The sequence below is a fragment of the Zea mays genome, chromosome 8 (genome assembly GCF_902167145.1).
Source record: "Zea mays cultivar B73 chromosome 8, Zm-B73-REFERENCE-NAM-5.0, whole genome shotgun sequence".
Classification (NCBI taxonomy): Eukaryota; Viridiplantae; Streptophyta; class Magnoliopsida; order Poales; family Poaceae; genus Zea; species Zea mays.
The window spans coordinates 84717865-84732299 of NC_050103.1; the positions used below are offsets into that span (position 1 = coordinate 84717865).

A 14435-nucleotide genomic window follows, 5' to 3' on the forward strand; every position below is an offset into this window, starting at 1 on the left:
GAACTACTCCTAGGATAAAATGCGAAATAGAAGTGTTTGATTCGATTGATGATGATTACAAATCGGCCGTAGACCTCTCTTTTTATAGAGGAGGGGGGCTGGACCCTTTACACGACCGGATTCCGAGCTAATTCTGCGAATATAGCTAACAAACATAGCACAAAACTCGGAACCCTAATCTATTCTGCGCACGCGCGGACCGTCCGGCCCATGGGCGCGGACTATCCGGACCGCGGACTATCCGGCCTCAGGGCCGGACCGTCCGCGTGCTCATTTTGGTGCCAAACAGCTGTTAAATATCTAAATTTTAACTTAACGAGTAATTTAGTTAGTCTCTTGAGATACTCTAATCCTTTAAAACTCATTCACTTTTCCCGTTCCAAAGAGACCTTAATCCCTTTCTTTCTCACCAGCAAATCAATTTTGGAGAGTGAGAAAAAATAAAGAGAGAAGCCAGCCACAGCCAGCGAGCGCCCCCTCCGGCTCCGGCCCTCCTCTTCCTCTTCCCCCAATTCCCATTCCCAATTCGCCCTCCTCAAATCCGGCGCCGCATTCCCGACATTCCGCAGATCTGGGATCCGCCGCCGACGGATCCCCTGCCGCCCGCAACGACCCGGGACGCGCGTGATCCCGCCGCCTAGCCGCCAAGTTGGCGCCTCAGCGGAGGTCGCAGCGCCTCGCCGGCGGCGGCGCGGGCTCTGCCGCCGCCGCCGCCGCGCAGCCGCCCGGAGCCTCTAGCGCGCACGCTGCGACGGGTGACTCGGGCGACGCCGTCATGGCGCGCTGGCTGCAGTCCGCGGGGCTTCAGCACCTCGCAACGTCCTCCGCCGCCGGCGCTGGCGGCGCGGACTACCGTGGTGGGATGCCTGGGTTTGGGGGCGCTGGCGCCGGAAGCATGCTGTCGAGCCTGCTCATGCAGGTGAGGTTCCTCTGTTTGCCTCACTCCCGGGAGATGAATGCGTGATCTAGCTGTTGGAATGCGGATCGCGAAGGTGGTGTCTTCGGCGTGTTTCAGTGACGTGTGTTTCGGATCAGATTGCTGTCGGCATGAGGCATCGTAATCTTGCGATTCACTTTAGGGTTTGTTGGTTTGCACAGAATCGATCGGGTTCAGCTTGGCTTCATGAATAACTGGTTTGTGTCGTCCGGCTGTCCGGGCTACGTTAGCATGATTAGAATCTACAATCTTTTCTGTATTTTTAAATGGAGTTTGCAAAGAGAATAGTTAGAATGGAATCGAAGACTTAATTTTGTTCTCTATGGTTTCCTTTAGGTGGTATTCTGATTGTTGATTACCATATTTTTTTTGGAATGCCTTTGAATACTATACTCCTATCAGGAAAATAGTATGACAAAATCAATAAGAGTTTATTTCTTAATTATTGTGTTTATTGCTTGTTATATTAGAAATTAGACATAGCATGGTTCAGATAAAAGGCAACTTGTACTGACTGTAGCAAGCAATGGTCATGAACCTATTTTGACCAACCATGCATGATCACATCGAATATCATTTAGGCTTTGTTGGAAGTTGAGGCATCCAGGAATCCTTGCTAACTTGAATCTAGTATGATCCTTGTTTAGTTGGGTTGACAAAGAGCACCAAGTTAAAACTAGAAACTATCTTTCAACACATATGCATATATCTGAGGTGCCTCATTTAGTCCTTGTTTTTTATGTGTGATGTAACTAACTAAATAAATTCTTCTATTTTCTTCTAACACTTTCCTTCAAGTTTTGCATGCCAATCCATAAAACTATTATGCTTTTCCTAGTGAGAGGATGCATACATGTGCATACTCTCATAACATGTGCAATTACATAAATGACGATCCCCATTAATATTTATTATTATTCCATAGGGCTATGGGCCAGAATCAATTGAAGAAAAGCAGAGGCTTTATACGCTTCTGAGAGGTCTAAATTTTAGCGGAGAGTCTGTACCCACATCAATCTCTGAGCCTTACACACCAACAGCTCAGAGCTTTGGTGGTGGGAACCCTGTAGAGGGGTTTTATTCGCCTGAACTTAGAGGGGATCTTGGTGCTGGACTTCTAGACCTTCATGCTATGGATGATACTGGGCTTCTGTCTGAGGTATGCCTTGTAAACATTTGAGATTGCATCATATATGCGCAAAAACAGTATTTCATATCGATTCGTGAAGTGGATTCATTCAGTCTATTTTAAACTTATTATTTTTTATTTTGGTAGGATGTAGCATCGGAACCATTTGAGCCATCACCTTTTATGCCGAAGGATATTGATGATGATGATGAGGATGTGATAGCAGGGAGTCAGCAAGCCTCAGTAGATAATTATGGTGTGGTGACCAGTGAAAAAGAGACCACTGCTAGAGAAAATAATGTAGCAAAGATTAAAGTAGTGGTATGTTAATCTTGTTCAAGTCAGATATGCTTGAATCTTGTTATTACTTGACATACCTGACTTAGTTCACATTTTCAGGTAAGGAAAAGACCTTTGAACAGAAAGGAGCTATCTCGAAAGGAAGAAGACATCATAACTGTGGAGGATTCATCATTTTTGACAGTTTATGAGCCTAAGCTGAAGGTATCTATGACTCCTGTTCAGGGAGTTTTGTTGTCCTTATATAAAGCTGCAACCATTTGTTTAGTTTCTTTGCATGGATATGCAATCAACCATTTTACACTTAAATGTCTATCTGACACATTGGATTGGATGGTGAACATAGGTAGTACTCCTTTAACTCTTTTATGTTTGTACACTTGTGCTTACTGTGTTACTTGCTGCTAGTTGTATTAACTTTGTATCAAAAACTGGAATACTGATACTATTGCTGGATAGCTATCAGATGGAGTGATGTGTGTATCTATGTGTTGGAGCGTGCCCTTTCCTTGGAAAGGGTACACATAGTTTTCCACCATTTTGATTTAATATGTTCTAATTCAATGATGACTTAATGTCTCCTTTTAATTGGAAGAGTGTAAATGGATGGCTAGGATTGGTTGGGATAAGTGCTACAATGCAGAGGCTAACCAACCTAGGATTACAACCCACTAGCAAGCCACATGGATCAGGCTCTAGACCCATACACATAAGCAACACATAACAATCTAACATCTCCAAAATCGAAATTCTAGCTACGATAGATGTTGAGATTAGATCGAAACACCGAGTGCAAACCCTTGGTGAAGATATCATCGAACTGGTTGGGGAAACCAGGTCGAGGATGATAGGAACTCAATAACTAGTTTCCCGAATTGATGGAGTCGAGGAACGGGGATGTGGTACGATACTTTTTTTAACACTACAGGGACAAGATTGTTCCTGCCTTCCTGGCTTCCCGCGTTCCCGGCTCGGAACGAATGTTTTCAGAACAAGTAACGTGGACAAGTTCCACGTTCCTGGTTTCAGAAAGAATGTTTTGGGCAGTGGTCGCCTGCGCATGGAGGTTGGCGACGACGGCAGCCTCGTATGACGGAGGGGGCTCGACCTTCTGAAACTCATTGAGAGGGGAGGTAGTGGCAGGACCACCGAGGTAGCTCTTATCCTCCGCAAGTTGGCGCGCGAGGGTGTCGGCGGCGGTGCACTCTTGCTCCCAGGCAAGGGCAGCTGCTTGCTCTGCTTTCTGGCAGCAGCTGTCGTGGCCTTGGTAGCGTCGAGGGTGGATGGAGCCACAACCACGTCATGGGAAGGAGGGGCGGTGGCAGTGCCACCAAACGCCAAAGCTGAAGTGAGTTGGGGCGGAGCCAAAACCGGTGGTCTAGGTTGGCGGCGCGCCTAGGTCAACGGGTGACAACATTGCAGCGCCGGCGGCGCCACCGGAGAGGAGGGTGGCGAGGCGACAGATGAGATGCGGATGGCGCTGCAACCCCGATGAGGGTTTGGGTGCCTTCGGCGACGCCAGTCCACATGCAGCTCTGGTGAGGGAGGACGGGGAAAGAGGATTGAAAGAGGCCGGCGACGTGCCCATCCTGGCGGGGGTGGGCTGGCGGCAGCGGGAGGTGGGTCAACGATTTCTGGAGGCGGTGCATGATGAGGGCGCAGCAATGGATGGCCACCGCCGCTGGTGGCCAGGAGAGGTGCTAGCGGCCAGGTTAGGGTTGGTTAGCTATACCATATTATAAGAGTGTAAATTGATGGTTATGATTGATTGGAGAAGTGCTACAATGTATATGCTAGCCATTCTAGGGTTACAACCCACTAGCAGGCCACATTGGCCGGACTCTAGGCCCATACCCGTAAATAGAACATACCAGCCTAACACTGTTGACTAGCACGGTTAACATTGCTTGCTATATATTCCTGAGCTTGTTAATGAACCAATGCAGTTAACCCGTGGTGCTTAAAATAATCCTTTATAATGTTTATCGAGAAAAAAGGCATTGAAACTAACTGAAATGCTGCCTGTTTTCCTTCACTTATCAGCTATATATATGTTTTCCAAAACAGTTCTAAAATAATTCTGAAATGCTGTAGGTTAAACGTGAATTCATAATCTTAAGATTTCACGAGTACTTTGGAGAACCTTTTCTTTCCCTACTTTTATGCTATCTGCTAACATATTCTTTTCACTGGAAGGTGGATCTGACAGCCTATGTGGAGAAGCATGAATTTTGTTTTGATGCTGTTTTGGACGAACATGTTTCCAATGATGAGGTGTTGCTCTTTATTATCTGTTTTTTTCTTGAACAAATTGATTATAATTCAATTTACAGTTAACCTTATGGTATTTTCTGGACAGGTTTACCGTGAAACAGTTGAGCCCATAATTCCAATTATATTTCAGAGAACGAAAGCAACATGTTTTGCTTATGGCCAAACAGGTTTGCTCGTACATTCTATCATTACAGGGTTATCAATATATATTTCATGCATAATCGTATTGTGAAAAAGGGGAGCCTTGGCGCAGTGGTAAAGCTGCTGCCTTGTGACCAGGAGGTCGTGGGTTCGAGTCATGAAAACAGCCTCTTGCTAATGCAGGGAAATGCTGCGTACTAGTATAGACCCAAATGGGTCCGACCCTTTCCCTGATCCGCGCAAGCGGGAGCACATGCACCGGGCATAATTACATTGTGGTTTCTTATAGTTTCTGTTGACCTACCTGATTCGTGAGCAGGTAGTGGCAAGACGTACACAATGCAACCTTTGCCTCTGAGAGCTGCACAAGACATGGTTCGTCTATTGCACCAACCTGTCTATCGGAATCAGAATTTTAAGTTGTGGCTTAGCTATTTTGAAATATATGGTGGGAAACTATTTGATCTTCTATCTGACAGAAGGTTAGTATTTGGATTTTCTTGTTTTGGTTATATGAACTACTTATATGTTAAAAATGGCATACCTTTCTAGTTTCTACCTTCATGGTTTTGATGTATTGAATACCACACTGTCACATTGTCTTTTTCCCTCTTCCTGGTTGTGTGTGGGTGAACTTGTGCATGTGTGCGCTTGTTGCCCATATTCATGATCTCTTGTGCAAGTGTTGAAGCATGTTCTCTACTTCAAAGTATCTATTCTTCTTCTATACATAGTCTATTATTAGCCTTAAGCCATTATTTGTTTGGATGAGAAATCCATGTTTTCGGATATATTAGGCCGAAATACCACTTGCTTTTATTTGTAAAATGGCATCATTGTAGATTTACGAAACACTGTTAAAGTTCCCTTTGATGTAACTTAAGTTTTTCATCAGTTACTGAAAGGAAATGTTTATGTCTGAAACAATGACACTTCCTTTTGGGTTTTGAAGTTTTATCTTAAGAAACATATTTATTTGAAAAATGGGTCTAAAATTTCTTTTTGGGATGTTATATTCAAATTATTTTACCTGAACTGAATTTTTTATCTCTTTTGTTTTATAGGCAACTACTGATGAGGGAAGATGGCAAGAAACAAGTTTGCATTGTTGGTCTACAGGAATTTGAGGTGTCTGATGTACAGATCGTAAAGGAATATATTGAAAGAGGAAATGCAGCTAGAAGCACAGGGTCAACAGGGGCCAATGAGGAATCATCAAGGTCACATGCTATTCTACAACTGGCTGTGAAGAAGCATATCATTGTAAAAGATACCAGGAGACAGAGAGATCGTGATGCTAATGAAGCTAAAAATACAAAGGCTGTGGGGAAAATATCATTTATTGACCTTGCTGGAAGTGAGCGTGGTGCTGATACTACCGATAATGATAGACAAACAAGGTTTTGCCTATGTCTCTAGATTTGCAGCCTTTTGTTGATTTCTCAAGCTCCTTTGCCATCTCATTTTATTTAACCATCAACTTGTTATCAATATATCAGGATTGAGGGAGCAGAGATAAATAAAAGTCTGTTAGCTCTCAAGGAATGCATTCGAGCACTTGATAATGATCAGATACACATTCCTTTCAGAGGAAGCAAGCTTACTGAGGTCCTTCGTGACTCATTTGTTGGTAACTCTAGGACAGTGATGATTTCTTGCATTTCTCCAAACGCAGGTTCATGTGAACACACACTAAATACATTGAGATACGCTGATAGGTAACAATGTTATATCCAAGTGATATACATGATTGTATGTTTCAAAAAAATGCTTCTTCTCACTAACGTAGTAGATTTCTCATTAAACAACAGGGTCAAAAGTCTTTCCAAGGGCGGAAATACAAGAAAAGAGCAGTCCACAGGACCAACTACCACTTCTAGCCGGGATTCTTTGTCAGCTTTATCATATTCATTGCCTGCTGAAGCTGAAGAAATTCCTAATCAAGTTCAAGAGAAGAGACCAGTCGATACTTATAGGAAGGGCACTGAAAATTTTATCTCCAACCCTTCTGTGGAGTCTGACCGAAATTCCTTTAGTACGATTCCAAATTATTCCAATAGAGGGAGAGAAGAAAATGGTGCAGCATCTGGTAATGACAGGGAGAGCTATGATTTGAAGTCCAGCCAACCTGCTTACACTAGTAAGCCACAGTTGGTTCAGAATTCAGCAAACACACAGGAGGAGGAGAAAGTCACAAAAGTCTCACCTCCTCGGAGAAAGGCTTATAGAGAAGACAAATCTGATAGGCAGAGCAACTATATGAAAAAGGATAATGGTCCTGAGACAAGTCGGGTTGGGTATAAGATGCAGCAGGCAAAGCAGCTGCAACAGCAACAAAGACCAGCATCTGCTTCAGCCTCATCAAGGCAATCTGAAAAGGAAAGTTCTTGTGATGATGTAGAAATTGATGCAATTCTTGAGGTAAGGAACAATTCATGAATACAAATTCATGAAACTGCTGTGTTATTTTATCTTGCATTGAACTTTGGTGATAAGCTTTTCATTTGTATGTTAGGAAGAGGAGGCCCTCATTGCAGTTCACAGGAAGGAGATCGAGAATACTATGGAGATTGTGCGGGAAGTAAGTCTTAATATACTGAATATTGTCCATGATAATGTTGTTAGATTGATATCTCGTCATCTTATTACTGTATACCACTCTTTTTTTCAGAATGTAGGGCTTACTAGAATTTTGAAAAAAAGCACTGTATGCTTTTACCATAAATTAGTTAAAATATAGGGCACATATCAGGTGCAATAGTACCTATTGGTGTAACCATGCAATCAAGACACAGGGATGAAGGTGGGAGAACCTTTTTACCAATATCTAGGGGGAGGTTGGGGTTTGTTTTTAAAAAGGATATTTTAAAAAGGTTCTCCCACCTCAATCTTGTGTCTTGGTCGCATGGTTGCACCAATGCGTACAATTGAACTTGATATGTCTCCTAAAATATATCTATGCTTTGCTTACATGTTCAGTGGACAAAAAGATGAACCAATAGATTTGTACTCTATCCCAAAAAGGATGCAATTCTAGAATAGTGCTAAGTCAAATGATTTGAAGTTCGACCAAATTTATGTATAAGAGCGATGCTAATATTATCACACTAAGAATCATTAGAACCATCATGAAATTGAATGTTGTGTTATATCTATTTGGAGTCATACATATGACAATATTTTCTATAAAACTACACCAAAATTTAGTTAAGTTTGATCTGATTTAGAATTGTCCTTTTTGGGATGAAGGTAGTATTTCACCTGCCTTTTAGGGTGCGTTTGGTTCGTTTCACAGTGGAGCCTGGCCGCTCCAAAGAGGCTAGCCAGGGCCTGGCTCCCAAGATACAGAAATGAAACCCGTTTCTCCACAACCTGGATCGTGGCGAGATGCTGCATCCCGCAGTGCAGGTGAGCATAGACATACAGGCAACCAAACATCGCCCTCAGCCCGCTAGATACAGAGACAACCAACCAAAAAAGCGTACGCTGTATCTCACCAGCCTGGCCGGCCCATATGCAGCCTACCAAACGCGCCCTTAGCGTATGTTTGGGTTAGAGACATAGTGGGATGGGACGGACCCAACCCAACTTTTAGAGACGGTATTGACCTTGTTATGTGTTTGTTTTAGAGGATGGAACCATCTCTGATCTACATTTGGTTGAGGGATACTAGGAAGTGGGATGAACCATCTGTTGTGTGGGGCCCATCATTTAATCTTTTGTTTTTCTTCCTTTGTCACCATAGCTTTTCTTCCTCTGCCACCATGGATTTCTGCCATTCAGTACATGCCGACCAGTACCCGTTCACCCCCTCCCTACCCGCCGGAGGTCGCTTTGCCTGCACGCGTGCCAAGGCTTGCCTCTCCCAACTCGCTGTTGGATGTCATCTAAGCTGTGCTCATGCTGGAGCTTCCCTTGGTCCTAGCTGTTGCTCACCACTAGAACCCGCCTTGCCCTCGCATGCCCTTGGAGCTTGTCTTAGCCCTGCATGGCACCGGAGGTCGAGCCCAAAACCAGAGATCTGGTTGTGACAAAGCTGCTTGTGTTGAGTTGAGTCCCGCATAAAGCGGTGTCAAGCTTTGCCGGCCTCGCCGGAGCTCGTGATCTCCTCTTCTCTCCTTCACTCTTGCCCGCTCATACCCTTTCACCCCCTCTGTCCCTTTGGGTGTGTTTGGTTGCGGGAAGCTGGGATAGCCCGGGACAACCATGTCCCCTAGCGTCCCCTCTCGTCCGTCCAATTCTGACAGACAATTGGGGACGTCACTAGGATGGTGTTGTTCCAACGCTTGACCCTAAACCTAACATTCTTATCTAAGGGATTGTCCCATCCCTTCCCGTCCTGTCATTGCAACCAAACATTAATTTCGTGTTACATAGTTGTTCCACATATTGAGGGAATATTCCCTAGCGGGGATGATTCCATCCTATGATTCAGATCCAAATACTATGGAATTGGGGATGACCCATCCCCACCCCCACCATGAGGCCCCAATCAAACATAGTTAGTAACATACTGTTGGAGTTGCGGCTTCTAAGAAGGTATGAGTGGTGAGGAGAAGGGCGAGGCTCTGGACCATGGCGTTTGGGCGCCATTGTCCTAGGGTTAGGGCTGCTGGCTGGAAGGGGTGCGGCACTGTTCACGAGATGAACAGTAGACACAGGAAAAGGGGGAAGCCGAGCAAGATGATTTGCTTGCTTAATCTTTCATTGATTGAAGGGGTATATTTATAGGGCTGAGATAGCAACCATCCTTATCTAATATCTTAACAAACCAATCATTATCTATCTAAACAAACTCCTTATCCCTATCCATCTAAACAAACTAACTGATACTTATCCATCTAAACAAACTAACTGATTTTATTAGGGTTGCTAGGCTGTCGGTCATAACATCTCTCCCGGCCTCCAAAAAGAGCTCGTCCTCGAGCTGGAAGGTAGGATTATGGGGGTGGGGGATCTTCCGCCGCAGCCACCCCGTTGTCGTCGGCGGTCACCTCAAGGTAGAAGAGGCGTTTGGCAGTGATGGCCTCGTACAAATGACTCATCGCAGTTGTCACACAGCCACTGGCGGCGTCGCTCCGTCATCTCTGCTGGGGTGAGGCGCTTGAATGTCGGTGCTGCCAGGGTGGAGGCAGCAGCCGCTGGCCCGGCTGGTGATGCCGGCGTCGAGGATGGCGTAGCCTATCATGGTTATTAAAACGTCGTTTAAATGACGATTAAGCGTCGTTTAAACGCTAAAACGTGATTAGCGGCTAAAACGTCCGCACGTTTTACAAAAAAACGCGTATAACATCCGTTCTGGACGTTTAAACGATGTTTACACGTCGGAACGTCCGTTCTGGACGTATTCTCTGTTATTTGGACGTTCTACGCGCCTATACACTAGTGGGCCTTTACCCAGCCGCCATCACGCGCTCCAGCTATCACGCCTAGACAGACTACATCGCGCGCTCCAGGCCTCCAGCCGCCATCGCGCCAGGAGCCGCCATCGCGCCAGACGCCGTCGGCCGCCCTCCAGGCTCTAGGTATGCCGCCAAGCCCCCTCCTCCCTCCCTCCAAGACCCAGGTATGCCGTCGCCCGTCGGCCGCCCGCCAGATCCAGTGTGAATGTGTCATAAACTGCTTACTTGCTTAGTATATGGGAAGCAGGTCAATGTCTACTGTGTGTTCATAAACTGCTTAGTATAACCAGTGTGATAATCACCACCACTCCTAATCCCTTGGCTGCTGATGTTCATATTGAATAATCACCACCACTGACCACTCCTAATCCCTTGGCTGCTGATGTTCATAATCCCACTCATATTGAATAATCACCACCACTCCTAAGTCCTAATCCCTTGGCTACTGATGTTCATAAACTGCTTAGCTTAGTATAACCAGTGTGATAACTGAATAATCCTTTGTGTTGTGGATTCTATATTTGAAATTATATGTCAAGTCTGAAAAGACGTTTCAACGTTCGTTTAAACGTTTAAACTTTGAAAAGTTGGTTCATAACGTTTTAACGTTTTACCGTTTTAATAACCATGTAGCCAATATACGTGTAGAGGGCGGAGGCACGCGACTGTCCGAGCCTTGCTGGCGGTGCTCGTATGCTCGAGCGAGGGCCATGGCCTGTTGCAGGATGTGCACAGTTCGACGTCCACTCGGAGATGCCATGGTAGTCCCGCGGTGAATAGTTGGGCCTGTTGGTGCGGCAGCGGCACGGGCTCTGTGTGGCACAGGAGAGCTAGGAATCGATCCTGGTAGTCCACCGTGGAGCGGAACGACAGGCGTGCCACCTCGCCCAACGTGTTCGTGCGCAGAGGAGGCCCAAAACGCTGCTGGCACAACGTCTTGAAGTGTGGCCAGTGTAGTGTGGGCTTGTCGCGCCGTAGCATGACAGACCACAGCTGTGTAGCGCTCGTGAGATAGTACGTGGCCATCCAGACTTTATCCACCTCCGGCGTCCCTTGATTGTAGAAGAAGCTCTCACAGCGGAACAACCAACCAACATGATCCTCTTTGCCGTCGAATGTGGGAAAGGGAAGGTTGTGGTGGTGCTGGTTGGGAGGGTTTTGCTGCTGTGGGTAAGCGGTATGGTGGGGTTCGGAAAATCCTGGGATGGGTGATGGGGAGTGTGGGAAGGGTATCTGATGGATGGGTATGGGCATGGTAGATGTGGGTGGCAGCAAGGCTGAGGTTGGCGGTGGAAGGTTGGTTGAGGTGGATCGGAGTGGAGCGGCTGTGGTGGTGATCGGCGGTGATGGTATGGGTGGCGCGGCGGGGTTTGACAGAGGAGGTATTCCGCCATAACCTGACATGCCATATGGGATGGAAGTAGGGCTGGTGGACGCTGGGGGCGGTGGTGTTGGCGGCCTACTGATCATTTGAGTGATCGCGGTGGTGAGATCGGCAAGGGCCTTCGTCATGGTGTCGATCTTTTGCTCTAGCGCTGCGTTGGCGGAATTGGTCGCGGCAGCAGATGCGACATCGCTGGTGTTGTCGTCGTTGCCTGGCATCTCCGATACCAGATTGTTGGAGTTGCGGCTTCTAAGAAGGTATGAGTGGTGAGGAGAAGGGCGAGGCTCTGGACCACGGTGTTTGGGCGCCGTTGTCCTAGGGTTGGGCTGCTGGCTGGAAGGGGCACGATACCGTTCCCGCGGTGAACAGTAGACACAGGAAAAGGGGGAAGCCGAGCAAGATGATTTGATTGCTTAATCTTTCATTGATTGAAAGGGTACATTTATAGGGCTGAGATAGCAGCCATCCTTATCTAATATGTTAACAAATCAAATCCTTATCTATCTAAACAAACTCCTTATCCCTATCCATCTAAACAAACTAACTGATTTTATTAGGGCTGCTAGGCTGTCGGTCATAACACATACCTTGATAGATTATTCTAATTATAATGCACCTTATTATAATGATATTGGTGTGTTTCTGGGAAGAAATGATTAGTTTAGTGGCGGAGCCACCAGGTATGTCGTATATGCCACGTCATACCCTGTGTGCTACCCCCAAACACACACACGTGTGTGCGTGGGGGCGCGTGCGTGTGACAAAACACGAAGAAATTTACCAAAGCATGTTTGTGTTATTACGGGATACAAAAGGCTCATGACGCGTAGATACGATTCACTGTCCGCACGACAAAGCTAGTTAGTCTAGACGCCTAGTACGGTAATATATGTACATACACCATGATATTTTCTTTCCAGTTTTTCTAATCCAATCCAACCTATTCAATTGGATTTAGAGGGCGAGAGCAAGAGGGAAAATGTTATAGTTTTTTCTAATCTAATCTACTCGACTGGAATCAAAGGGAGAGAACAAGGAAGAGGAAAGATAAAACACACTGTCTGATGACTCGAAGCATTGATGATGTCATGGTGAACCTAATACCATCCATTCTGTCCTGGAGCCATATCGGATTTTGCATCTCTTTTATCAGAAAGAAACATCTCTTGCTACTACTTTCAATGGGTATTTTCTACGTTGGATTTAGTAAAACCCAAATTAAGAAATAATATAGGAGCTTGTTGTGTTTTGATGATTGTTTAACCATTTTTATTCTTTGAAGTTGATAAAAATGATATATCCAAGACATTTATGTTCTTCGAAAGAGTCTAATAAAATAGTCAGGAAAATAACACTATATAATTATTGAATAAATTTATTGAATTATGAATTTTTTTGAACGACATACCCTTAGATAAAATCCTAGATACGCCACTAGATTAGCTATTATATGTCCAGTTATCATAAAGAGGGGATCATATAATCTGTGAATTAATGTGAAGCTGACTGCCTTGAATAGGAACGAACGGAAAACAGCAGCTAGTCTAGCCTTGAATAGGGAGCGAATGGAAAACAACTATCCACGTGCCTGATTCGTTAGGTTTCAAACTCCAGCCTACCCTAACTTGCTTGGGATAAAAGGCGTTGTTGTTGTTTGTTATTTTGTTGTAAGTTAGGTCACTGGCTGACAATACCGTGACTTCACAATATTTTTAATTTCGCCACGCTGCTTTAACATATGTTTTATTCGTCTCAGGAGATGAACCTTTTGGCAGAGGTTGATCAACCAGGCAGCCTGATTGACAACTACGTGACACAACTGAGCTTTCTGCTGTCACGCAAGGCTGCAGGTTTGGTAAGCCTCCAATCACACTTGGCACGGTTTCAGCACCGCCTCAAAGAGCAAGAGATCCTTAGCCGCAAGAAACCTTCCAGATAGTATGCTCAACAATGGCTCTGGATTTTGCCTGGAAATCTTATTGCTTGGAGCTCAATCGCAGTCTATTAGTTGGTTTTCTCCTGTGCGCTCCAGTAAATGTTAGACCCAAGCAAAGCAGTGATAGAGAGGACACATGGGAGTTGCTTGAGGGTGTGGTGATCTTGATGTTGAGGATGGTGTGGTCCTGGTTGATGTCTCCACTTTGTGTTTGTCAGGGTTGACAACCAGTTTGGTAGTAGTCCTTTTTACAGTGGGGCTGCTTGGGTGTTTTTTTTTGGCAGATGTCATGTATGGCTTGCCCACTTTGCCTTTTTTTTTCTTTTCCCCATTTTGTACGAGAAACTGGAATGTCTGGAATGTTGTTTGCAGACACCGGTGGGTCGATATTCACCGAGGGGGTCTGTGGAAACCGATACATTGTTGTATACTAGTCGGTTGACCGTGCGTTACAACGGCTTACAACAATATCCACGTAAACTATTCATAAAAAATTTTTAAGATTTTTTATTGATTGTCTCCGCGCTCTCTGTATAATATATTTTTTGATTTGGCTAACTGATGTTATTGTTTACTCCATGCAAATATATCTTGGTACAACACGGCCAATAAAGTGAGCGATTAGAAGAGAGTTCACAATGATTGACTGAATGAACAGAGATTATAAAATGACATAATTCCATCATAAGGAGACCAAATAAGAGAGTTTGTGAGATCAAGTTTCTAAAAAAGTCCCATGAAGTCAAACTTATAAAAAAGATAGATTAAAATATGGAGTGATTGCTAAAGTCAGGCATCAATAAAAACTGGATGCGCTCCATATAAATTATGCTACTTCGTAGCAATTACTAACGTTTAAAACCAACAAATAACCTTTCATTTTGTTGTTAGTGTGACAAATCATTGCTGCTCCATCCAATTCAGCAACCTCA

At 44.9% G+C, this 14435-nt stretch overlaps 1 protein-coding gene across 1 annotated transcript; it reads left to right on the top strand.

Annotated features, from left to right (window-relative positions):
- The first annotated feature begins 376 nt into the window (after positions 1-376).
- Positions 377-14015, top strand: LOC103635484 (kinesin-like protein KIN-13A). The gene is made up of 12 exons (XM_008657921.4): positions 377-919; positions 1863-2096; positions 2214-2387; positions 2466-2570; positions 4563-4640; positions 4726-4807; positions 5101-5263; positions 5846-6181; positions 6281-6499; positions 6593-7202; positions 7297-7362; positions 13324-14015. The coding sequence occupies exons 1-12, from the start codon at positions 776-778 to the stop codon at positions 13504-13506; spliced, it is 2394 nt and encodes a 797-aa protein (XP_008656143.1). The 5' UTR covers positions 377-775; the 3' UTR covers positions 13507-14015.
- The last annotated feature ends 420 nt before the right edge of the window (positions 14016-14435 follow it).